The 24,124-nt window shown below is 37.7% G+C and overlaps 2 protein-coding genes across 13 annotated transcripts; one reads left to right on the forward strand and one right to left on the reverse strand.

The window, feature by feature from the left end:
• The first annotated feature begins 1,656 nt into the window (after positions 1-1,656).
• On the forward strand, positions 1,657-18,688 carry LOC140787641 (exocyst complex component SEC3A-like). Of its 12 annotated transcripts, none has more exons than XM_073136672.1 (26): positions 1,657-2,123; positions 2,562-2,632; positions 2,949-3,029; positions 3,190-3,257; positions 3,357-3,459; positions 4,768-4,913; positions 7,262-7,379; positions 8,076-8,180; positions 9,101-9,202; positions 9,306-9,443; positions 9,862-9,990; positions 10,061-10,141; positions 10,231-10,305; positions 10,428-10,601; positions 10,687-10,813; positions 10,924-10,988; positions 11,803-11,973; positions 12,063-12,142; positions 12,533-12,614; positions 12,874-12,971; positions 13,189-13,297; positions 14,530-14,598; positions 17,310-17,375; positions 17,464-17,553; positions 17,892-18,044; positions 18,161-18,688. In XM_073136672.1, exons 1-25 carry the CDS (start codon positions 1,943-1,945, stop codon positions 18,000-18,002), a joined length of 2,640 nt encoding a protein of 879 aa, XP_072992773.1. In that variant the 5' UTR covers positions 1,657-1,942; the 3' UTR covers positions 18,003-18,044; positions 18,161-18,688. The 12 variants fall into 12 exon arrangements, 8 of the variants coding, with proteins under 8 accessions (XP_072992773.1, XP_072992774.1, XP_072992775.1 ...); XM_073136673.1 differs by having other exon boundaries at positions 18,165-18,688; XM_073136674.1 differs by lacking the exon at positions 8,076-8,180.
• An 811-nt stretch (positions 18,689-19,499) lies between these two features.
• Positions 19,500-22,631, reverse strand: LOC140787640 (pentatricopeptide repeat-containing protein At1g19720). Its single transcript, XM_073136671.1, has one exon. The coding sequence runs from the start codon at positions 22,474-22,476 to the stop codon at positions 19,801-19,803; it is 2,676 nt and encodes an 891-aa protein (XP_072992772.1). The 5' UTR covers positions 22,477-22,631; the 3' UTR covers positions 19,500-19,800.
• Between the last annotated feature and the right edge of the window lie 1,493 nt (positions 22,632-24,124).

The following is a 24,124-nucleotide window of genomic DNA, read 5'->3' on the forward strand; positions in this document are numbered from 1 at the left end:
ATATAAAAGACTATTTTGACCACCAAGCGTGGTATCCTTCCTCTTTCCCATTCCGTCTGTGGCAGTCCGGCGTTAGTCGGCCGTCGGCAAGGCCTTCCCTCGTGGGGATGGTGTCTAGCAGGGAGGGGGAAGAGCCCCTCCCCACTAGTGTAGTGTCCTAGCTAGTCTAGATTGGTCTAGCCCGAGGGTGCTGGTTACGGGTTGGCCTTCGCCTAGCCCAAGGGTGCTAGTTACGGGTTGGCTTTGGCCTAGCCCGGAACCAGGCCGAGCCTTTGGTTATTGGGCTGGGCATGACTCTAGATCGATTTTTTATTAGGGGAAAACACGCCTTTGTGGCATTTTCTTTCCTCATTTTTTCTCATTTTGTATTATTATTTGTTTTATCTTATATTACCCTTTTAAACATCTAATATAGGTGCTGACCTAGTTATTTTGTCATATAGCCCCCTAGGATCAGCTCACGCTAACTATGATTAAAGTGGCACTACTTATCGCTAAGGATTTTAGGAATTCAAGCAAGTGGTTTATCAACCCTTATTATTATTGCTTGATGTGATGCGATGACATGCTAATTTTTTTACCATAGTGATATATGTTTGTTTAACATGGTGCCTGATGTAACTTCTATTATTTTAATTGTTATGTACATTCATCAGCATGCTTAGATATGATAACTCTTCTTAATGATTATTATTTTGCTAGTCATGTTTACTTTATTATGCCATTAGCACACGAGCACAACCATCAAGGGAATAACCTCTACGTCTCGACAGTATTTGACATCTCTCCAATTAGGATTAAGGGCGAGAGATATTTATATTATTACATAATAGAGCTCACGCCTAAGATTTTAGTCTAATGATACTGGGTAAGAGCATCCATGAGCCACGACTTATGAGTTTTCGTACGGTGATGTGATGATGTGGAGTCGTGGGCTCAGATGATCGTATTGATGTGAGATATTAACTTATGTAGAGTCATGGGCTCAGATGGTCATATTGATGTTTAACATGGTGCCTGACTCGTCTCAGAGCAATACAACAAAAATTTCAAGACCAATCACCTTTTGGCTTCTTAATTTACAAATAGATGTATATAGGTTCAGAGTTCTTTGTCTAATGTTATATCCGATGAGGAGGGCAATCATGAAAGCATCGAAACATGCGGGAAAAAAAAAATATAAAAAGAGCACAAAAACTATAAGAAAATTTCAATTATTAATATTGATTCATAATTGTGGACAATGAGTCCTTATACTTTAAAATCTTTGCATGACAGTTTTATTATTTGAGGTTATATCAAAACTTTTAATTTAATAGCTATATCTATTGAGGTTGAAGAAATAAACGAACACAAAATATGAAGTAATGATCTATCAAGTAATTTATCATTTTACAAAAATCAAATTAGATGCTCAAACATTATGTAGTAACACGAACACTTATTATTACACATAAGAATTGAGATTAATCTATTTATTTATAGAACTAGAGAGGGATGAATTAGATTGTATCCTACCTCCTTATCGAGTTTTCTAATTTTTTAAGAAAATTAATTGAAAAAGGGTATACTAGAGGAATTTCAGTAGCTTTATTAATAGGAAATTTATTCAAAATATTTCACTATAATTTTTTATTTGATGGAACTATCATTTTTGTGAAGAAGCCCACCCACGTTTGCTATTCCTCGAGGCTCGAGTATTAGAGCTAACGAGAGATTAAGCAGGGGTCAAGCGGCCGAATTGCAGAATTATACAATTTTCCTACCATTCTGCCTACAATTTTGCAGTCTTTGAACGTGGCTCCGCCATTGCATCTCATCTCTTCTTCCGATAGTGAAGCGCAAGAATGGCGGAGGAGTCTTTCCTATCTCTTCCAATCCCAATCTCCGTCATCTTATTGTTCTTCTCCCGTTTTTTCTCTCGCTCGCTTGGCGCAGTGTTATGGCGAGATCGAGCGCGGACGACCTCGAGCTGAAGCGGGCGTGCGAGGCGGCCATCGATGGCGGGGGCGGGAAGCAGAAGGTGGCGCTTTGCATCCGTGTCGCCAAGAGCCGCGGCATTTGGGGCAAGGCCGGGAAACTTGGACGCCAGATGGCCAAACCCAGGGTCCTCGCCCTCACCAGTACGCTCCCTCTCCCTCTTCTTTTTCTCCCTTCTCCTGCATGCCCCTCGCTTTTCTCATCTAGCGTATAAAGGATGCCTCTTTGGTTGTCGGGCGTTCATGGAATTGTTCTTAAGGGCTTTCAATCTCGTTTGTTGATGAAACGACAGTTTCTCCTTTTCTCTAGTTCCAGATGCGCACCGAATGACTGCACAACGCTTTACATAACGACGCATTTCTTACTTCGATGATTCATTAAAGAACTATATATTTAGATTGGGAAGTCTCGTTTTTTCAACGAGAATTTTTATAAATGTGCATCTCGTTTCTTGATATCTTAGAATGCAGAGTACTCTCCGTTCGATTGATTTGTTCACTTCAGAAGCTTCTGAAATGTAGAAAAATTTCTTTGAAAGTTCTGTACGTGGCACGCACGGTAACGGAACTTTATTCATGCAGCTAAATCAAAAGGTCCAAGGACTAAAGCTTTCCTTCGAGTTCTGAAATATTCTAGTGGAGGAGTTCTGGAGGTAATTAAGTGCTATCATCATAATAATATGATCAAGCAAATATTGATTTTATCTAATGTATCTAGACTTTGATACACAATCAACCAGTGAAGTTTCATCACGTACAATTCTTATAGGAAATTATGAGATCTTCCACGGCTACACGTGCAAAGGAGGAAAACATAATTGTTTCCTTGTGGGTTTTAACATGCTTAAAATTTCGTCATCTTCATGAAAAGTTTTTTCAACCTGTTATCTTTGAGTATAATTAGAATGTACTAAAAATAGTTAAGAACACGATATTGTTTTGTACTAATGCCTTTTGTTGCATGTACAGCCAGCAAAAATTTATAAGCTGAAGCATCTTTCCAAAGTGGAGGTTATCCAAAATGATCCCAGTGGGTGTACATTTATGCTGGTATATACTAGTCTCTTCCATTATAGAACTCTTGGTTTTCTTTTTGTGAAGACATGTAGTTCTGGTTCTTCATTAAAAGAGAAATAGAATTGCTTTATTTTTCTATATAGATTTTGTTTATTTACCTCGTGTGTTTTCTATCTTGTTTTGTTTCATTTAGGGATTTGATAACCTTAGAAGCCAAAGTGTAGCCCCTCCTCAATGGACGATGCGCAATAAAGATGACAGGTGATAATAGTGAATATGGAAAGGTCATCAACATGCATTCACATTAGTAATTTCTAGCAAAGTTCAATTGCTGGTTTCATTTGTTCTCGTCCCTTGAAGGAACCGGCTGCTTTTGTGCATTTTAAACATGTGTAAGGAGATATTGGGCAGTATCCCTAAAGTTGTTGGTATAGATGTTGTCGAGATGGCTCTTTGGGCAAAGGTACATTTAAACAGACTTCTTTGGCCTTTCTTGCACTTGCCCACAATTATTATTTAGTACTTACAATGAGTTACGGTTGCAAAGGGTCAGCACTCAGCAACCCTTATTCGAGATGCACCTCTTAGTTTCTTATTATATGTTATTCATATCCTAGCAAAAAAGTCAGAGTTGAAGTTCCATGTGGAAACAGCTGTGCGGAGATCATAGTGAACTAACATTTAAATAGAGTTATCTAACAGATTAACTTGAGAAACTTGGGACCTTTATATAGGAAATAATGCCTAGAACACAAAATGACGGCATGGCTTAACCTTACAAACCTGATCAGTACCTTTTAACGCCAAGATGAACTTGATTTATCATCTTGCATGCTTTTTGAGGTGAGTGAATTACTAAATTATCTTAGCCCAATCACCTTAGGACAAAGTATCACGAGGATAAACAAATAATTTTCTGATGACGTCCTAATTAGAATAAGACATGTTGCGGCTTTCTTGCACATGCTATTCTTGATTACTAGTGGTATGCTGTTGTTTGATCATTGGATCTCTTGTTATATTTATATCAAGTTCCAGTTGCTTCTAAGTCTGCCACTTATGGTCATTATTAGGGAACTTGAGATGAAATAAGAGGAAATCAAGCACACTTCATGCATTAAGAAAGTCTGTGAGTATATTACTGAGTTTGAACTCTATTTTTACTAAAGTAACAAGCTCGAGGAATATAAATTATATGTTGTAATGGAGGGCATTCAATTCATGAAATTTGAGAGTATTAAGTTTACTATAAGGAATTATATGAGATATGATGCCTTAGGTTCATCCTTGTAACCTACCCGTAGTCAGATTTGAAATTTTAGCTTTACCTATCACCTATTGGCCCTAGACATGTTTCTTTAGAAAAGTCCTTGTGAAATTTGTTATTATCTTAAAGGCCTTTTTACCCCTTCCATACTGGGTCATTTTTGTGGAATTATCCTGTCCTGATAGATAAGACTTTAAGTCATGTTATGCTGTTGCTGAATGAAGCTTTTCAATTCTGATTTATCCTAGACAATCTCATATTTGATGTCTTGATGATGATGGTCCATCATGTACAAGATATAGTAAAGTGGTGATTACTTGTCTTGTGTTAATCTGTTAATTACTTCATTCTCTATTTGTCTATATAGTGTTAATGTTCATGTACATAACTAAGCAATACTGAACATTCAGATATCTTCCAAATTCATGGTTCTCTGATCATCAAATATCTTAGTTATGTATAAGTATCTTACTGTCAATATAATCCATGTTAAGTCTATTTCAGGAAAACACCCCTGCAAAAAGTAATCAAGTGAGCACCACACATGGACCTGAAACATCTGTTATGGCAGAAAATGATTCACAAGTTAATGTTGAAAGAGACCTTGTTTCACAAGCTGAAGAAGAGGACATGGAGGCCCTTCTTGGGACGTATGTTACCTAAATACTGCAATTTTTCAGAAATTTATTCTCTCTACGAAATACTTGTTAACTTTCAGTCTGCTGAAAATCCTCTGCTTTTGCAACTAATAAAATGGATCTGACGTTCTTTTCAAGCTTTGCATCTTTCTGAAAGTTCTGTAAATTTTCTCTCGTATACTCTCTCTCTTGTGGCTAGTGTGATGGGGTAATCTAGACTGTGTTGAACAATACATGTTTAAGCCTTATGTCCATTGGGTACTAGCTCTTTTCTCAGTTTTCCATATCTATGTGCACAATTAGCTGATGACTGCGCTGTAAGGAATGTTATCACACACTTGGCTAGCATGACGGGGTAATTTAATCTTTGGAACAAGGTGTGATTGAAGCCCTATGCAAAAAGTACTATAGATTAGAAAGGTACTAATGTGCGCGGCAGTGGGGACTAGAATAGTGAGCTCGGTTGATGGAGAGTGGTGAGCTGGTGGAGGCTGTGATAGAAGGGAAATGGTGGGCTCGGCCGAGCACCAAGGCTCTTAAATCAGCTCTTAGACCTCTCATCTCCTCCTGAGATTTCTCTCTTGCAGGTCCAGCAGCTTTTGCAGAAGAAGAGACACGAGCAATTCAGGTGGTGGAGTTCCTCCCGCTTGCGGTGTGCTCGGCACACTTGAGAAGGCCTAGGCCTCCATTGTCATAGTTGCGATGGAGGTGGTCAGGAGCTCCCCGTCCGCTGGCGCCTCAGCAGCGGCTCTCCTACTCACCATTGCTTGTGTGGTGGTCATGGTAGAGGAGGGAGTGACTCTGATACCATTGTGGTGGTCGAGGCTGTTATGAGCTAGTGCGGTGAGCTCTGCGCTCGGTGAGGCCGAGTTGAGGTGGGATATGGTGAGGGTTGAAATGAGGAAGATGACCGCAGGTCGGGGCTTGAGGTTGAACAGGGTTCGATTAGAGAGTGGTGGGGGGGGATTTGGAGGGAGATAGGCTACGGTATTAGCTTGATGGGGTGGTAAAGGGGAGCATCTGAGATGAGGGGAGGAGGGAGAGTAGAGGAGCTAGGGTAAGGACAGCAACTAAGGTCACCTCAAAGGATGTGTCGTCAACTACTGTGAGGTGATTTTTTGGGGAGCGTGAGTAAGAAAGTTAGGGTAGTTTTTCTTCATGACTTGGGGTGCGTATCACACCTCATTTATCTATCGCTACCCAATTTTAGGTGACTTGCCCTCCACGTAACGCTGTACTATACTCAACCAACTAAACCAACTCATCAAGTGAGTTTATGACCCGACTAACCCAACCATAACTCTACCACACCAAACAGCTTTCTGCTGGTTCACAAATGTGCACGACGGTGGGGACTGTAATAGTGAGCTCGATTGATGGAGAGTGGTGAGCTGGTAGAGGCTATGATGGAAGGGAAATGGTGGGCTCGACTGAGGAGATGAAGTGTTATGGACTGCTGGTGAGTTGGTAGTGGGTTGCTACTGGAGGTGGAGGTGATTTGGTTGTTGATGGTGAGTTGCAGTGGAAGGTGGAGTGCAATGGGTTATAGGTTGCAATGGAGGTAGCTAATGCGAGTAGAAGAAGAGGGATTCAGCTGGTGGTGGTCTGGGTAAGAGCGTCGCTAGCTATGGATGGACTAAGAGAGAGAGAAGAAAATTAGGGTAAGTGTTCCTTGATTTCCCTTTGGGGTGCTCACCATACCTCATTTATAGTGGCTACCCATTTTAAGTGACTTGCCCTCTAAACAAACCTAGATTAGACTCAACTCAACTAGACTAACCCACCAAGTGAGTACATGACTCGACAAGACCAACCAGCTTTGAGTTAGTTCACAACAAGTACACTTAGATAATCTGAGCAAATACCACACCATTTGCAATGCTTGTTCATATACAGATGATTGAGACATCATGATAAAGTATGTATGTATGCCTATTTATGCATAGCATCAATATGTATAGCGATAATAAGATTCAGAATAAATAGATAAACTATGAGGGGAGCACGAAGTACTTTACTATCCAAGACATGTTGGACTTGGATATTGCGAATTGTTACCCATCTTTTATTAGTCTTTCTCATGATTTTGATTATGAGGGTCATTAGGACTTGCAGTATTGTGCTTTCTGTTTCTATGATACGAGTAATTTAATATCGATACTCTATAATCTATATCTTCGTGATCATCTTTTCCTCATTTCAAATTATGATATTACTATTCTTGATAAATCCAAATCAACTGTTGTACTAATTCTACTTATTAATAGTTCTATTACTGTTGTTTTATGTTGTCAATGAAGCCTTAATGTGCCTAGTTTTTTTGATAAATTCAGATTGATGACCTTGATGTATTGGTGCAGGTACGTCATAGGCATCGGTGAAGCGGAGGCATTTTCTGAAAGATTGAAGCGGGAACTTCTTGCTCTGGAAGCAGCAAATGTCCATTCCCTTCTGGAAAGTGAACCTATAATAGAGGAGGTCCCTTTTAGTCTTTTTCTAACAATTATTGAAAAACCATGATGATTTATTTTCTGATTGACATGGCTTTGGCTACCTTCATCCAAGTTTTACATGGCTGTTCTTGAGAGGGATTAGGAAAATCTAGCATCTTGAGAGTGCAGCCTTCATAGCAATGATGGCTAAGAAATGAAGTGCCTATCCTAAAGATAGAGTAATTTTTTTTTTGCTATCATTATGCTCTTGCATTTCTCAGATGCTATTTTACTTTTGTGATTTTCTTCTTTTGATAAATGAGAAGAAAGACTGTAATCCATAGGATTTAAGGTCTAAAGGAAATTATTTCTGGACAGCATGTTCCATTCTCCAAATGAGCCTGCTAGAGAGTCTACTTAGCAATTTAGTGGATATGCAGGTCTCGGAAGGTACTTTTATCAGAAGTTACTGCCTATAACTTTCTAGCACAAGTGCAATTAGTAAAACCTTACCAAATTCCCACTGTTGTTACTTCAGCTCCCAACTTAACTCCAAGGCAGACAAAAGTGCTCGTATCAACTTCCTTCCACATAGTTAATGTGCATTTGTCAATTATACTTGGTGTTCTAGACTTCTAGTAAATCTGTCTAAGATTATTAAATTTATTTTACGACAGTCTGAAGTCTGAAGACCCAATGGTAGTTTCTTACTTGTAATTGTTGAAAATTTCAAATCATGCAGGTATTGCAAGTTCTCGAAGCAGCTAGTATATGTGTGGAAGATATAGATGAATGGCTAGGTATCTTTAATGTCAAGCTCAGGCATATGAGAGAAGATATTGAATCAGTATGTTACTTGATAATCTCAATACTTTAAGAAAAAGTCACATGACTCACATCTTAAGTCACATGACTCATATCTTTGTTATAAGTTGATCCATCCAATTCTCATTTACTTTTATCTATAAAACAACATTACCCCAGAATGTTACTTGAAATGTGATTCTGTTAAATATTTATGATAGAGTGGGATTTGGGGATAATGAAAGCATTAAACCTGACCTCGTTTCCTGACCTGTCTTTGATGGAGAAAATGAGAAAGCAACTAAATAAGAAGACTATTGTATATTCATATGTGCTTCAGGAAATTCTGGGAGTACAAAATTAATTATAGTAACATATTGTGCTCATGAGAAGCTGACATTATTTTAGAATCCTGACAGACTATCCAAAAGAATCAGAAATGTCTAGCAAGTGCACTAAGAAACATTGAATGAGTTAGTAAAGGAAAACTTTATGCCATGTGGTCTCTCTATTCCTCTTTTCCCATTATTCATTTTCCTTTACACTCTATACCTCCTCTCTTTCTTATATACCTGTACATAGAAAATCATGCATGCAGTCCTTCCTTGTGCAAATGAAGATGAGAAAGGTCTCACAATTTTCTCTAAAAGCTTAACCAGTTAGAGGACAATGGTTTTAATCTTTTCTATATAGGGCGCTTACGCCATTTCATACAAATTCTTCAGAAGGCAATGGAAAAAAGGGAACCTAGCTCTCACGAATCAATGTGAATAGTTCTAGTTCCACTTCACAATTCTATTAAAGTGCTAGTTCTTTTCTCTGCACACCACATTTCCCTTCTGCCTCTTGTCTTTGTTGCAAGCAAATTTTCAAGTAACTGGTAAGATATTTAGTTCCATGTCTGTCAAAGTTTCTGTCTCTTTTATATCATTGTGGAGCATGTATTTCCTGGTTGCGTTGCAGATAGAGTCTCGTAACAATAAGTTGGAGTTGCAGTCTGTTAGTAACAAAGTGCTTATTCAAGAACTCGATAAATTACTTGAGCGCTTACAGATCCCTTCAGAGGTTTGTCCTCCAGAAACAAAAATGTCATTGCTTCTTATAATGCATCTCGGTTCAGACGGTTTTTCTAATGCTGGGATTGTTGGTACCATGTGATGAATGACAGTATGAATCAGGTCTCACTGGAGGTTCATTCGATGAAACAAATATGCTTAAGAACATTGAAGCTTGTGAGTGGTTAACCAGTGCTATAAGAAATCTTGAAGTGCCAAATTTGGATCCATGCTATGCAAAATTAAGAGCTGTATGTATTTCTTCTAATTTAAGTTAACAATTTCTCATCACTGACATGAAAATTAAATATTTATTTTCATATGAGATAAATTAAATAGGCAGGTTAAATCTTATAATCATAGGTCTGATGTCTGGATTATGTCAAGGATAAATGTGCATGAGAACTAGAAGTAAACTCCTTCAGTCCTTTGCCATTCAAGTTTGTCTTTTACTTTGAGGTCTCCTATCTCCATTCACAAAAGTTTAATCTACAACTGTAGAATAAATCAGTTATTATGTTCTCAATTTGAGAATCACTTTATAAAATGGTAAATGACCCATTCATTGCAATATTCCTGTTAGCAAGGTTGCAGCTTGCTGCATTTACCTTTGGTTACATTTACTTTGCACCTGTAATTGAGATGAATTTATTAACTCAATCTGTACAGGTTAAGGAAAAACGGGCAGAATTTGTACTGTTGAAGTGTACATTTGTTCGGCGAGCATCAGAATTTCTAAGGAATTACTTTCCTAGTTTGGTTGATTTTATGATAAGCGACAAGAATTATTTTTCTCAGGTAATTCCATTGCTTCATCATTTGTTTGGCCTTAAATCAAAGTTGAGATTTTATCTCTGAATCCATGCAGCGAGGACAGTTAAAGCGACCTGATCATGCAGATCTAAGGTACAAATGCAGGATCTATGCACGACTTCTTCAGCACATAAAGGTTAATACTTCTATCTAGAATTTTTATGTGTGAGTATAACTATTAAGTTCTTAGCCTTTTCCATTCTCACCTATCACAACATCTCTCAGAGTCTTGACAGAAACTGTCTGGGTCCATTGAGGAAAGCTTACTGTCATTCTCTCAACCTGCTAGTTCGTCGAGAGGTCATTCTCTCCATTCTCTTAACAAGTTGGTTCTTGAATCAGATGACAATAATAGAGAAGCATAAAAGATGAATGTGCTTTTCCATCATAGTAGGTGACAATAATTGGTTTCTGTTCCATAGGCCCGTGAGTTTGCTAATGAACTTCGTGCTACTACAAAAGTGTCAAGGATTTCTACTGTTTGGCTTGAAGGTCCTCCAGGTTCAAGTCAGACGTCAAACAATGCAGATACTTCTTTGGCTTCTGAAGCATACTCGAAGATGCTCACTGTCTTTATTCCTCTTCTTGTAGATGAGGTTGTTTCATCTATTTGTGTGTTGCATCCTATGCTAAGCCTATAAATGAGTAGATTACATCTCTGAACTTAATGCTCTTTTGTAGAGCTCTTTTTTTGCACATTTTATGTGCTTTGAAATTTCTGCATTTGCTCAACCTGACACTGCTGGCTGTGCCAAAACTGGACCTAGTGGCAATGATTCAACTGGATCTACTCAGAGCAATACAGAAGGTATTGGAATGATGTCAAACTCAGATATTGTATCAGTGTTCTGCCGTTCACTTTTCTTATATACATTGCATGCATGAACTAATGGAGAACTCTTTAACTGCTTTAACTAGGTAATAACACAAGTGAGTTAGCAATTTTGAATGAATGTCTTCAAGAGTTGCTTGACGGAATCCAGGTAAAGTATTTATGGTCTACATTTCATACTTCTAGTGTCAATCTATGTCATTAAGCATCTTCACATGATATGACATCTGTACATTGAGGTAATTATGAAAGTTTGCAACTTTATTATGCTTGCCTGTCAAGTATTCCCATTATATTAATCTTTTCTCTTCAGATAATTTTGTTGCTAAAGTAAATATATCATGGATGGAGAATACTCATTTCATGAAGATTTTCTATGGAATTTTAGAAACAAAGCTGAAAATTTTAGCTGAAAAAATTTATGGTTGAGAGCTGTTAGACACATCTAAAACTTCAGTTTGGATACCCTTTGTTGGGTTTTTCCTTTGGTTCAAGCACCTTCCTTGTTACTTGAAACCTCTATAGGACTCTTTGGTATTCTTTATGACAGAAAATTTCATGTAGACCTTAACTGTGTAAAATTGACTTATTTGAGATAGTTTATTTCGTTATTTAGTGAATAGACTTCAATTTTAAGCTATTCCAAAGCATCTGCTTTGTTATTGAGATGCCAAAACCTGTTGTTAATGATATAAGTATGATACCCTTTAACTTTTTAAAGCATTCTTAAAAGTTGTTTTCATCCACCTTTAAAAGGAAGAGGTAAAATGTTTCTTCCGCACAAACTATTTTAATACAAATGAATCTGATCTCTCTTAAAGCAATACCATATATATGCATATTGTGATGATATTACATCTTGTAAGCCACTTTATAAAGAAGTAGAGTTATATAATAGATTGTCATAAAGATTCCTATGGGGAAAAGATGGCAAGACTTGCTTATTTTACTGCTTCCTATTTCAGGAGGACTTCTATTCAATAATGGATTGGGCATGCAAGATTGATTCTTTGTGTTGCATATCGATGCATGGGGTTACAGAACGCTACCTTTCTGGTCAGAAAGCTGATGTTGCAGGATTTGTGCATGTGTTGCTTGATGACTTAGAGACCAGAATCTCGATGCTTTTCAGCAGGGTATAGTCATATATAGCACCGGTCCCTTCACTTGGAAATTAAATTATATCAAACATCTCACTGAACTTTCTTTTTTCTTATTATTGTAGTTTGTTGATGATGCTTGTTATCAGATTGAAAAATATGAACGCAATGTGCGGCAGATGGGAGTTCTACCATATATTCCAAGGTGTTCAAATGTCTTCCTGTTAATTTTTTTTTTCTTTTGGTGGGTGAAGTGTTTGAGTATGGCTACCGCTGAATATCCATCATCCATGTGCCCTTAGTACTGTAATTTCATTTGGTTGATAATCGAGTAAGAAGAGAAAAGGAATAAGAAAATGAGAGGGACCTGGAGTTCTTCACAATAATTACTATAATAACCTTGGAATGTTGAGCTCCTCAAAGAGGACCAGTAATTCTGAACCTTTAAACCTAGATTCTCCTTTTATATGTTGTGTAAAGTTCACTAAGGACTCTATAATCTATATGCTCCTTGTTACATTTTAATCCTGATTTATGCGTTATCCTTAATTTGAAATTTCTATAAGATAGATCTGGTTCCCTTTTCTTTATATAGGTTTGCTGCCCTTGCTACACGTATGGAGCAATATATCCAAGGGCATTCCAGAGATTTGGTTGACCAGGCATATACAAAGATTGTGAGTATGCTTTGCACAGTTTACTAGTTTAGCACTCAACACTTCATATCAAAATTTTCCTTTCTTTTTCTTAGAAAGAAAGAACAAACTATGTTTACTACATCTTGTTGAAACTTAATATCAGCTTGAAAACCAGGCCTTTTCAATTTCGGAAAATTTTAAGATGAGATCTAACCACGTATTTCTTGCTGACCTCTGGCTAAAGTAATTTTCTATGTTACTACTCTGGGGTAATAATAGTTTGATACACTGAATTTAGGTCAGCATAATGTTTGTAACATTGGAGAGGATTGCACAATTGGATCCAAAGTATGCTGATATTGTACTTCTGGAGAACTACGCTGCTTTCCAGAACAGGTGATAAGAAATTTAAGTGCAGTATCTTCTATGGTGTTTACAAATAAATAGGACATTAGGACGTGAGTTGGTTATTATAGACTTTTTACTTTTTATCCTTATGCAGTCTTTTTGATGTTTTATTGTTTTTTACAGTTTGACTGAGATTATATATTTAATCTGAAAAAAAGTAGCCTAATGCAAGCTGGATTGGTGCACATTGTTTACATTGTTGCAGTCTCTATGATTTAGCCAATGTTGTGTCAACACTTGCCAAGTTTTACCATCAAGCTAGTGAATCCTACGAACAAGCTTGCTTGCGCCACATCAATATGGTCATTTACATTGTAGGTACTTTTTGTGTTATATCTATCTCTCCATCAAATCTTATCCTAATAAATAATTTTTTCTATTTACTTGATTTTGGGGGGTTTTTTTACATAATTTTCACTAAAAACTTTCAAAATATCAATTGCCATTATATTCTTTGAAATATTATAATTGCTTCTAAAATCTTTTAACTCCTTTAGAATTTGCCTATGGTTAGATTTAAAGGAATATATCTACCAGATTATCTTTTAAGTTATAAAACACATGTAAATGACTCAAATACCCTTTTCATGTTGTATAAAATATTTATCAACGATTTTTGTCTTGTTTCTTGTACTATGATATTAGGTAAATGATGTTGGATAGCTTTTATACTATTTTATACAATTTTATTTAAGGGCAAAATGGATTTTTTTATAATCTAAGTTTTGTTTTAATTATGTTTTAACTATGTTTTGAAGGAGCACAATGATCGGTGGCAATCATGATATTTTGAAGAATGTAGTAGTAATTATGAAGGTTTTGAAAGTTTTTAGTGGAAATTATGTAAAAGTTCCCTTGATTATTAAATTACCATATGGGAGCCTTAAAAGTGGGTAGGCACATCTACATGCATCCATGAATACATATGTACATATTAGTTGGACTGCACAGTTCACTAATCTTTTTATATTGGACATAATCTGCAAAGTTCACTAATCTTTTCATATTGGACTTAATGGTCCAAAACCAATTATAGGCCATCCAATTATTCAATCAGATCTTATGATTGCACATCTTAGGCGATAGCCTGCACCCTATATAGTGACGTAGAGCATCTAAAATTCACATCTTATGAGGGGACATCTTAGTTATTGGAGATCTCCACTCAGTGAAACTTAGTTACTGGAAACCATGAAGCGATCCTTACATATGCAGATAAATATAATATAGAGAGGAAAATGATCAAGATATAGAATGTGGAAGATGTAGAAATGAGGGACATTTTGTTGGTCTCTATGGGTCTTACTTATGCATAAAAAGTGAACATGTATACCCACTCAACAACAATCATAGAACATGTAATTAGTATGGTTTCTTTCACTGAATGCCTTTGCACTAGAATAACAAAGCGAGTAATCCTTTTTATAAATGCTTTAGTTCTATTAGCAATGGTCCAATGGTGTAAATTTTCTAGATGTCCTATAATTATGTATATGTTTCTAGGCATGCAAGGCTGTTTTCTTATCTACAGTTTTATTTCTTGCAGCACTTTGAAAAGTTATTCCAGTTTGCACGGAGAATTGAGGAGCTAATGTACACAATCACGCCTGAGGAGGTGAGTAAATCATTGAATTGGGCTCACGTCCTATTAGTAATTTAGTATGTTCGGATTCTTGTATTTTGTGTTCAAGACTTCAAACCCTACCCCTCTTGCCTTAGAAATATGATGATTGACCTTCCCTGGGATCTTCTCAGGGCAGTATTCATCCTTCCATGTGTTACTTTACTTCCTTCCACAATTGGGAGCATACTAGAAGTAGAGCAAATTAAGGTCTCAATTATCACGTGAAGCAGTGATAATGATACTGTGCTAGTAATAAGATAGAAAGTTAGAAACTAATTGAGCTACTTATGTCACGACCCAAAATAGGAATCATGACCGGACATGCATCTCAATCTGCTTGAGATGCACGAAGCCTTATTAATACTCTCTACATGTACGATGGCAAAATAAATAAATAAAATGAGATAAAATAATGTTAATGTTTTTGAGTCTCTAAACTAAATGAAGAAAACTTCTAATCTAAAGCATAAAATTAAAAAGAGCGGAAAGGTAAATAGGTGAATTCTAAGTGGAGGTGGAGTCCGGGTACATCTCGCTCAGTCGCCCCGCTGACTATTACTTGAAATAAATAAACAAATACAAAAACAATAGAACCCATGAGCCAACAACTATAGCTCAGTGAGTGGAATCCACTCGAAAACCAAATAAATTTTAATTCATATTAATGCTGAATAAATTAAACTAAAAGCAACAATATTCATAACAATATGTAATAGGCATGCTCTCTAAATAATAACATTGATAACAATAGAGAGATGTCACAACTTGTAACCTTGCATGTTTTCAATATATTAACATCTTTTGATATTTATACTACCATGTGTCTCAATGGGTCTAAACCCTGTGGATCCATATCAACTAGAAGTCACCTCGAGATGACGCTCGGGACTTTTTTTCATATCTGATCCGGTTAGGGTCATCAGAGGGTATTACCCTGTGATCAACACACTCTATCTTTTTCTCTAACCGTTGAGAGAAGTTAGAGTCACCTAGGAAATTTTCTCATTCATCTTAGGACTGTTCCCTAACCCCGCCAGAGTCACCTAAAAAAGTCACCGCAATGATCTAATTTAGGACTTTCCCCTGGACTTCCAGATAGATTTGAGTCATCACGGAAAATCACAAACAATTTATACCAGGACTGTTCTCTAAGTCGTACCAATACTAGTCTCATTTTTCTTTTCACAAATTTCAATATTTGCACGAAGTATGGTGATGCACTGAATATAATAATTAAATGCACACATAAAATATAACAATTAAAAATTTCGCATGTACGGATAAAATAAATAAATTTACACAGAGAAATTTCAACAATTAAATTTTTACACGTAAGGGTGAAATAAATAATTTGCACACAGAATTTACATGGTTTGACAAAGATACGAAATATAATAAATAAATATGTGAGTGAACTCACTCATCTGAGTCTACGCAAGACAACCGAAATCTCAAATCTCTAGCTCACGTACTAAAAATCACTACCTTAAATAATAAATAATAATTAAAATTTTAATTTGAGTAATAACAGTATTTTTAAAATTTAAAAACCAAAAGAACTAAAAATGGATTTAAATTTACCCATTTGATTGGGCTGGGCTACTGCTGGCCCGGCCCATTCCAAAATGAGGTTAATTGGGCCTTGGCCCAACTAAAAGAAAATGGATTGGGCTGCGGGTTAGCTGCAGCCCATCCAATTTAAATTGGTTCGGGTCGGGTTCCTTGGATTCGGATCCAACCCGACCCGAATCCAATCACTTAATAGGAGAAAGCCAGACTCGGGTTGCCCGAGTCTGTCTTCTCCAACCCGAAGAGAGAGAGAGAGAGAGAGAGAGAGGAAAAGAGAGAGAGAGAAAGGCGTCGGCGACCACCGCGGCGACGGTTTGCCAGCCGCACCCTCAGCTCCCCAACACCCATACGGTGCCGCCATCGTCGCGAGGTGGGGAAAAAACCGCATACAGCGATCGATCCCATGGCCGACAGCGACCGGAGCCACAAGGGCTCCAATGGTGAATGCCCACGGCACGAGGCCAACGGCAAGAAGCTTCCAGACGGAGCGACTGCGACCCAAAGCCGTCGGCCGGCCAGATTTGCCGGTGGAGCCGAAATCCCAACTTAGGTATTTTCGATTTACCCTATTAAACTTTAATTAAATTTTATGGATGGGAAAGGGCTTACCAACGAGTCGCGTGGTGGTCTCCGATGGCTCCGGCGGCGCTCCGGCGGGTCAATCCCACAGCGACAACTCCGACAGTGAGGAAGAAGCGAAAGAAGGGAGGAAGAAGAGAGAGAAGAGGACTGAGATGGTTAAGCAAAGAGAGAGAAGAGATTAGGGTTTTAATTTATAGATTAGAAGATGATCAAATCTAATCTGATTCGAATTAGATGAAATCCACCCTTATCTGCGCTTCGTCGCGTGCCGGAGAGGGAGAGGGGAGGGGCTGCATGTGCAGAGCATGTGCACCCTCCTCTCTCAACCCCAATTTTTTATTTTATTTTATTTTATTCTGACAACTTAGATTTATAATGCAATACCATTTGTGGACATGTAGATGTTTGATAATCTTTGTTTCCAGCAATAAATAGTTTCTTTAGTTTTGGAGATTTTTATATCCAGTTTAGGTTCCTTGGAACATTAATTGAAGTGAAGCTCTACTCATGCATACTGCGTGGCTGAAGATGTCTACTGCTTGAACATACAGATTCCCTTCCAAATTGGAATGTCTAAGATGGACCTCCGGAAGATGTTAAAATCTAGCTTATCAGGGGTATATCAGTGAACTATTACGTATTATTAGCATCACATTTATGTCATTAGTGTACCTGTAATCATTTCTTTTCTTTCGTCTCTGACAGCTTGACAAGACCATCAATGCCATGTATAAGAAATTGCAGAAAAATTTAACTGCAGAAGAGTTGTTACCCTCCTTATGGGATAAATGCAAGGTTTGTTATGTCATCTTCTAATAGGAAACTAGTTAGTAGAATTAAACAACCTGAATGTAGCAATATGCAACTGTAATTCTTCGAATGTATAGGAGTTAAAAGTTTGTTAAAATTGTGCAATAAGAGGTTAATTGGTATTTAGGAGGAGCTTTCTTAGATAGCTTCAGGATGCATTTATCCTTTCTTCCATGACCAAGTCCGGTGGGCTTTAAGTGATTTGGAGGGGCTGCGAGAATGCTTTCTATATCTCAATTAAAGGAAGTAGATTTTTGAAAATATTGTTCTGAATGTTGGCCATTGTAGAAACTAATTCATGTTTCTTATCTTGGTTACTGCAGAAAGAGTTTTTAGACAAGTATGGAAGCTTTGTCAAACTGGTAGCAAAAATATACCCAAGTGAGACCATCCCTTCCATGGCAGAGATGAGAGATTTGCTTACTTCAATGTAGATTTATACTTCTCTTTTCCATGTCATCCTCAAGGAGTAAAGGGTAACATCAATGTTATTGGTTTTAATTTTCTTAAATAGTTTCTTTCACTTATTTGACATGCTAGTTTATGAAACTTGTTTTATAATGAATTGACCTAATCTTTTCTTCTTTTGTAGGCAGGTACCTAACGTTCATATATATAATGCTTCCTTGCTTCTATTAGTGAAAGTGCAGCTACACCTTTGTTTCGAGGCGAATTCAATTTTAAGGGTATCCTTGCGCATTGTAAAAAAGTCTCACTTTGGACAAGACTGTTAGACCTTAGAAGAAGAGGAACTCTCACTCCCTCAGCCACGATGGGTTTTTATCCCCTTATAAAAGAACATCAATTTTCTCATATGGCTCTAAATGGATAGCAGCATCCTTCTTTCTCCTCAAATGATGCTGTTTAGCTTGCACAAATAAAAGAATCTAGAATCCTTGGAAGATTGATGTGTATTTTCTTGGATGCGTCCTTGCAAAAACTTTCTAGATCGGTAAATGGTGATGTTGTACCTTTCTTCTTTTCTATCCATTGGCATCCATGTTCTGAAGCCTCTTCATATATGTTGCTTTTAATAAATGCTTTGAATCCTTGCATTCAAAATCATTGTGCCTAGGTGCACTGTACCACAAGTGATTCCTAGATTTCTCTTTGTGATGCTGCCATTAGTCTCTCGTGCTGAATTATATTGTATTTTATTGACATACATACATACATACTTCTGCTTGGTTGCATCGTGAGTTTTAGGAGAACACAAGAAGTTTGAGAACAAGCATGCAGTTTTATGATTTCCCCATGATCTACCCTTGTGACAAAGTGCAAAAATATTGGAAGGATTCCAGGACTACAACCAATTAAAGTAAAGGCAAGAACCTTTCCTTTCGTTATTATTCAGGGGAATAGTAGGAAAGAACCACAAGACGGATCCAATGCTGCCAACCAATTCACGAATTATGGGAGGAGACAAAAATCCAAGCAGCTGATAGTATGCATTTGAATACGGAAATGACTTATTCCAATCTGTCCAATTTCAAGATAAGACGAGTACTATTCCTAAAGTTTTCTCTCATCAATTGCACGAAGAGAGGGATAAACTGCCTATCTATTTTTATCAAGTTGAATTACTCAAGGCCCTTGAACAACTATTTGCACTTAAACTGGAAGGATGGCTGAGTCTCCACTTGATCCAATGCTGCCAAAGATGATAGTAGCATCAGATAAGCAGCTTAGAGGGGCCTTTACATTTATGATTTATATTCTTCTTTCGCGGAAACGAAATGACTGGAAATGAAACAATCAGTTTGTCTACCTTCTGTTCAAGGCTTGGACCAACTTATGAATGCTTCTAAGTCTTCCTCATGCAACCTCGTGCACCAAGGTCCACCCAGGGAGGTATAAACAAACTCATGATGTATAAAATAGCAAATGGAAGAAGAAATATATATGTATGTATATATATATACACACACACATTTTATTCTGAGGCCAGAGGTCTCATAAATGGCATTGAGTCAAGAAATTTACACAGATGTTTGAGAGTACATCTAATCTTGTATCAATCGAATGTACAAGGAACTATACACAATCTCAAGAATAATGTGAGAAATATGACTAGTGCTTCCGCCATGCTGTTGTCTACAAAAATTAACTTACACAAGAAGATGTCTGGATACGTGGAATATCAAATCCATCTATTTATTTGTCATTCAGATTATTTGACTCTTTGATTTTGTACCTTCCCTGTTGATCGAATTTCCAGTTACTGTCTTCTAGTCACCAAAAGTCTCTACAAGAACATTTTCCATCTTTGAAGCGGTGCAAGCATTTTGGATCCTTTATCAGTATTTCCCGTCTATGTAGCTTTGAGACAGACTTGGCAAAGGTGTGGCAGTGCGAGCATATTCTTACACTTTTGATTAGATGCATGCTTCTAAAGCTAGGAGAATTAATCATCCCAAAAGCAATCGCCAACTTCTCACTATGGATGCCAGCAACTTCTTCCTTATCTTCCTCAAATTCAAGCCAAGAATCACAGGCGGCAGGCATCACTAACTTAGGATCAGCTGTCACTACCTGAAGTTCAGAAACTGCAGTTTCTACGTCGACATTAACGCCTGTTAAGAAAGAATAAACCTTGTTTCTAACTTCTATCCAACAACAACCATGAGAATCATCAAGCTTTCTCTCTTTCTTAGGCTTTCTCACCTGTGACATATCACCTAAATTTACATGTAGCCTGCGAATTACAGGATCTTTTGGCTCAAGTTTAAACAGGTTTTCTGCTGCAAGGTGTGCTAACCTGCTATTTCCATAGATTCTGGCTGCCGTAAAAAATGCATTCCAAACTGTGGAGTCCGGTGTAATTGGCATGTTCTCAATGAGATTAAATGCTTCTCTCAGTCTACCAGACCGACCGTAAAGATCAACCATTCTGGTATAATGTTCCAAGGCTGGAATTAGCTGGTACTCTGTAATCATAATAGAGAACAGATCCCTTCCTTCAGCCACCATTCCATCAAGACTATAGGCATTGATCATACTAGCAAAAGTCGCATGGTTTGGTTGTATGCATTCTTGTTTCATCTGATGAAATAGCTCCTGTGCAAGGGAAGAATATCCATGCAGAACACAAGCTGCAATAATTGAGTTCCACGAGATGAGATCCCTCGATTGAAGGGCATCAAATACTGCTTGGGCACTGATTATATTACCAGATTTTGCATAAGTATCAATGAGGGCATTTGCAATGGAGACATCATTTTGCAAACCATTGCGAAGAATGCAAGCATGGAGTTCCCTCACTTTCCATGCTGCTATTAGATTCCCGCAAGCTGGAATAATGCTTAAAATAGTAACAGAGTTGGGCCTCATAGAAACCAACTGCATCTGCCGGAATAACCTTAGGGCTTTGTTCACACGACCATTCTGCTGTGAACCAGCTATAAGAGTATTCCATGAAGCTGTATTCCTCTTAACTCCATCTGCTTCCATCCTCTGAAAGAGTTCCATGGCTTGGTCCTCATCCCCATTCTTGATGTACCCAGAAATCATCACATTCCAAGTTACAACATTTCGCCGGACGCCTAAGCTCTCCATCTTAGAGAAGAGTTCATAGGCTTTACCACAATATCCAATTTGTGTATAACCTCCAATCATTGAATTCCACGAGAAAACATCTTTCTCTCCAATTTTCTCAAAGACCCCCTGAGCATTTTCTAGTATCCCACATTTCGCATACATGTCAATCAAAGAATTACCCACCAAGACACTCTCTGCGTTTCCCATTTTAACAGCATATGAATGGAGCTCCATTCCTCCAATCAAATATTTTAAAGATGCGCAAGCTGAAATTGCCATTGCAATAGTTATGCCATTTGGTTCTAATCTGGAGAGCCGCATCTCTTGAAATAGTTTGAGTGCTTCACTCTCCCTCTTATTTTGAGCAAATCCAGATATCATGCTAGTCCAGGTGAAGACATCTGGAGCAATTCCAGAATTCTCCATCTGGTTCATGAGTTCCATTGCAACTGTAAGATCACCCGATTTACTGTAGCTCGTTATCAATATATTCCATGTGACAACACCTGGTTCAACTCCACCAACTCTCATCAGATCAAAAAGCCGTAGAGCTTCATTCCTCTCATTGTATTGGCAATGGGCCCAGATTATCAAATTCCATGACACAACATCCTTGATACCCATTTTAAGGAAAAATCTCTTCGCACTGCTCAATTCACCACTCTTTGCATACATCGCCAATATCGAATTGCTAACATGGTTCTCCTCAGATGGGCCTAGAAAACCCCGCCTAACTGCAAAAGAATGCAACAATTTCCCCGTCTCCACATCACTTGTCTTCGCACACGACTGCAGTATTTTCGTGAGCAAGAATCTATCAGGCACCACGCCCTCATGCATCATATGGAAGAAAAGGTCAACAATCTCCTCCCACCTCTGTTCCCTAGCGCAGCCGCCGATCATCGCCGACCATGTGAAGAGGTTTCTTTCACGCATTCCATCAAAGACTCTGCGAGCATCTTCCAAGCTCCCGCATTTTGCATACATGCTGACCAATTTAGTCTCGACGAATGGATTCGTCTCTTCCACTGATGCAATAGAAGAGTGGAGCCTCCTCCCTTGCTCAATCGAGTTCGTGTCAATGCAAGATTGCAACAAGGAAATGTAAGTCCTGGCTCTTTCTCTAGGCACCTGCTCCAGAGCAAAGATGGCTTCTTGGAGCTTTCCATTGCGGCAAAGATGGTTCAACTGGCGATCAATACTCCTGTGGGGTTTCGGAGGGGGCTGTTTTGAAGGGTTGGGAGAGCATTTTTTAGCAAAAGAAAAGATAGCTTGGATTGATTTGGAGGGAATTTGAGGTGGACTTCTGTGTTTGATGAAGAGATTCAGAGATGAAAGCTTTGCTTTGCAGGGTGAGAGTGGACTGTCCATAGGAGGAAGTGGAGGAGAGGAGAAATCCTTGCTCTATTTCTCTGTACCCACTCCTCTTAATTTTGGCCTACGTTATCTGAAAATTTTCAATTGGTATTATCCGTTAGAGATGGTGGTAAGAAGATCCTTCCAGGTTGACATCATGATAAGGGAAATCATGATATAGACATTACAGCGCTTCTAAGTTCTATCCACGATCATGATATAGACATACATATTTTCTAAAAAGAATTAGGAGTTTTTACAAATCAAACCCAATATTTTACTTATTCTGAGATTCACATCCCATCCTGAGAATTTTAATCTGATAATTTATTTTACTCTATAATTTTTATTTAATATACTGATATTATTTTGACTAATTAATTTTGATCAAGTTACTAAAATACTCTCATCATTTTTTATTATTTTATATATTTCTCTACCATCTTCTCCGCCTACTTTCTCCGTTGTAGTTGTCGTCGATGTTGCTGCCACCATCTTTTCCTCCTCTTTTTCTCCTTTTTTTTTTCTTCTTTTTTGGTAAGAGAAAAAGAGGATAAAAAATAAATATAATTCAAATATTTATAAATTATTTTATATATTATAATAAAATATTTTTTTTTAAGACTGTCTAAATTAACTATGAGAATTATAAGAGAAAATAAAAAGGTCAGATTATATAAATCACAAAATATAAATTAACTATGAGAATTATAAGAGAAAATAAAAAGGTCAGATTATATAAATCACAAAATATAAATTAACTATGAGAATTATAAGAGAAAATAAAAAGGTCAGATTATATAAATCACAAAATAAATAAAATATAAGATATGATTTATAAAAATTTCAAAAATTTATATATATATATATATTGTCACGGTTATAAAATATTTCATTAATATCTTAGGCTAAAATTTGTATAGTTGAGTCAAGAAGAGCCTGTCCCAAGTACAATCGCAACCGATATATCGAACCATTATACGAGCCCTTTGTCGGCTTCATAATAAACATGAGAGATCAAAGAAGAGAAAATGAGGAGATAACGATAGTTTTTTTTTTTTTAAGGATGGAGGCTATAGACCAGGAAGCTTTGTGGACATCATTCAAGACATTAAACAGCGGAAGGGAATCACATTTGACGAGAAGTGACATGCCCCTCAACTGATGCAAGGCTAGAAGAGCTTCTTTTCGAGCGACGACCTCTGCCATTACCATTCACTGATCTTGGTTGGGAGTTTATTCCAACAGAGGTTCTAGAGGAAGAGTTTAATTTCATAGGCAATGAAGAAAAGAATACACATAATTCGTAGTAGCCTAGCCTAGTAATCGGAGCCCTCCCTAATAGGGATCCTGCGAGAGGGCCCCGGGTCCGGGCCCGGCCTCATGAAGGAGAAGGACCCATCCTGAAATTAGGATCTATCTACAATGAAGTCAACCACCTTTCTTAGCTCGCAGATCCATAGGTCAATGAGGAGGTTCATTAATATTTTTCCAGGACAAGCTTGAGAAGGCCCTTCCCTATGACCTTGATATGAGCCGCCAATTCCAAGCTGGTTTCATCCTAATCTAGTAATCTTTGGGGACCAAGGGTGGAGGGAGCCATATTTGGATCGGACAAGCTTGACCAAAAATTGAAGTCAGAATTAAGCTTGCAGCCAGAGGC

The sequence above is a fragment of the Typha latifolia genome, chromosome 4, assembly GCF_019914945.1.
Source record: "Typha latifolia isolate L0001 chromosome 4, TyphaL0001v2, whole genome shotgun sequence".
NCBI classification, from domain to species: Eukaryota; Viridiplantae; Streptophyta; class Magnoliopsida; order Poales; family Typhaceae; genus Typha; species Typha latifolia.

Bases quoted from the DNA above. Each gene is read 5' to 3' on its own strand.
- LOC140787640 (XM_073136671.1), bottom strand. From the start codon at position 22,476: ATGGACAGTCCACTCTCACCCTGCAAAGCAAAGCTTTCATCTCTGAAT.
- LOC140787641 (XM_073136672.1), top strand. From the start codon at position 1,943: ATGGCGAGATCGAGCGCGGACGACCTCGAGCTGAAGCGGGCGTGCGAG. The intron at 10,814-10,923 runs GTATTGGAATGA...TGCTTTAACTAG, and splicing joins TACTCAGAGCAATACAGAAG to GTAATAACACAAGTGAGTTA. The intron at 10,989-11,802 runs GTAAAGTATTTA...TTCCTATTTCAG, and splicing joins AGTTGCTTGACGGAATCCAG to GAGGACTTCTATTCAATAAT.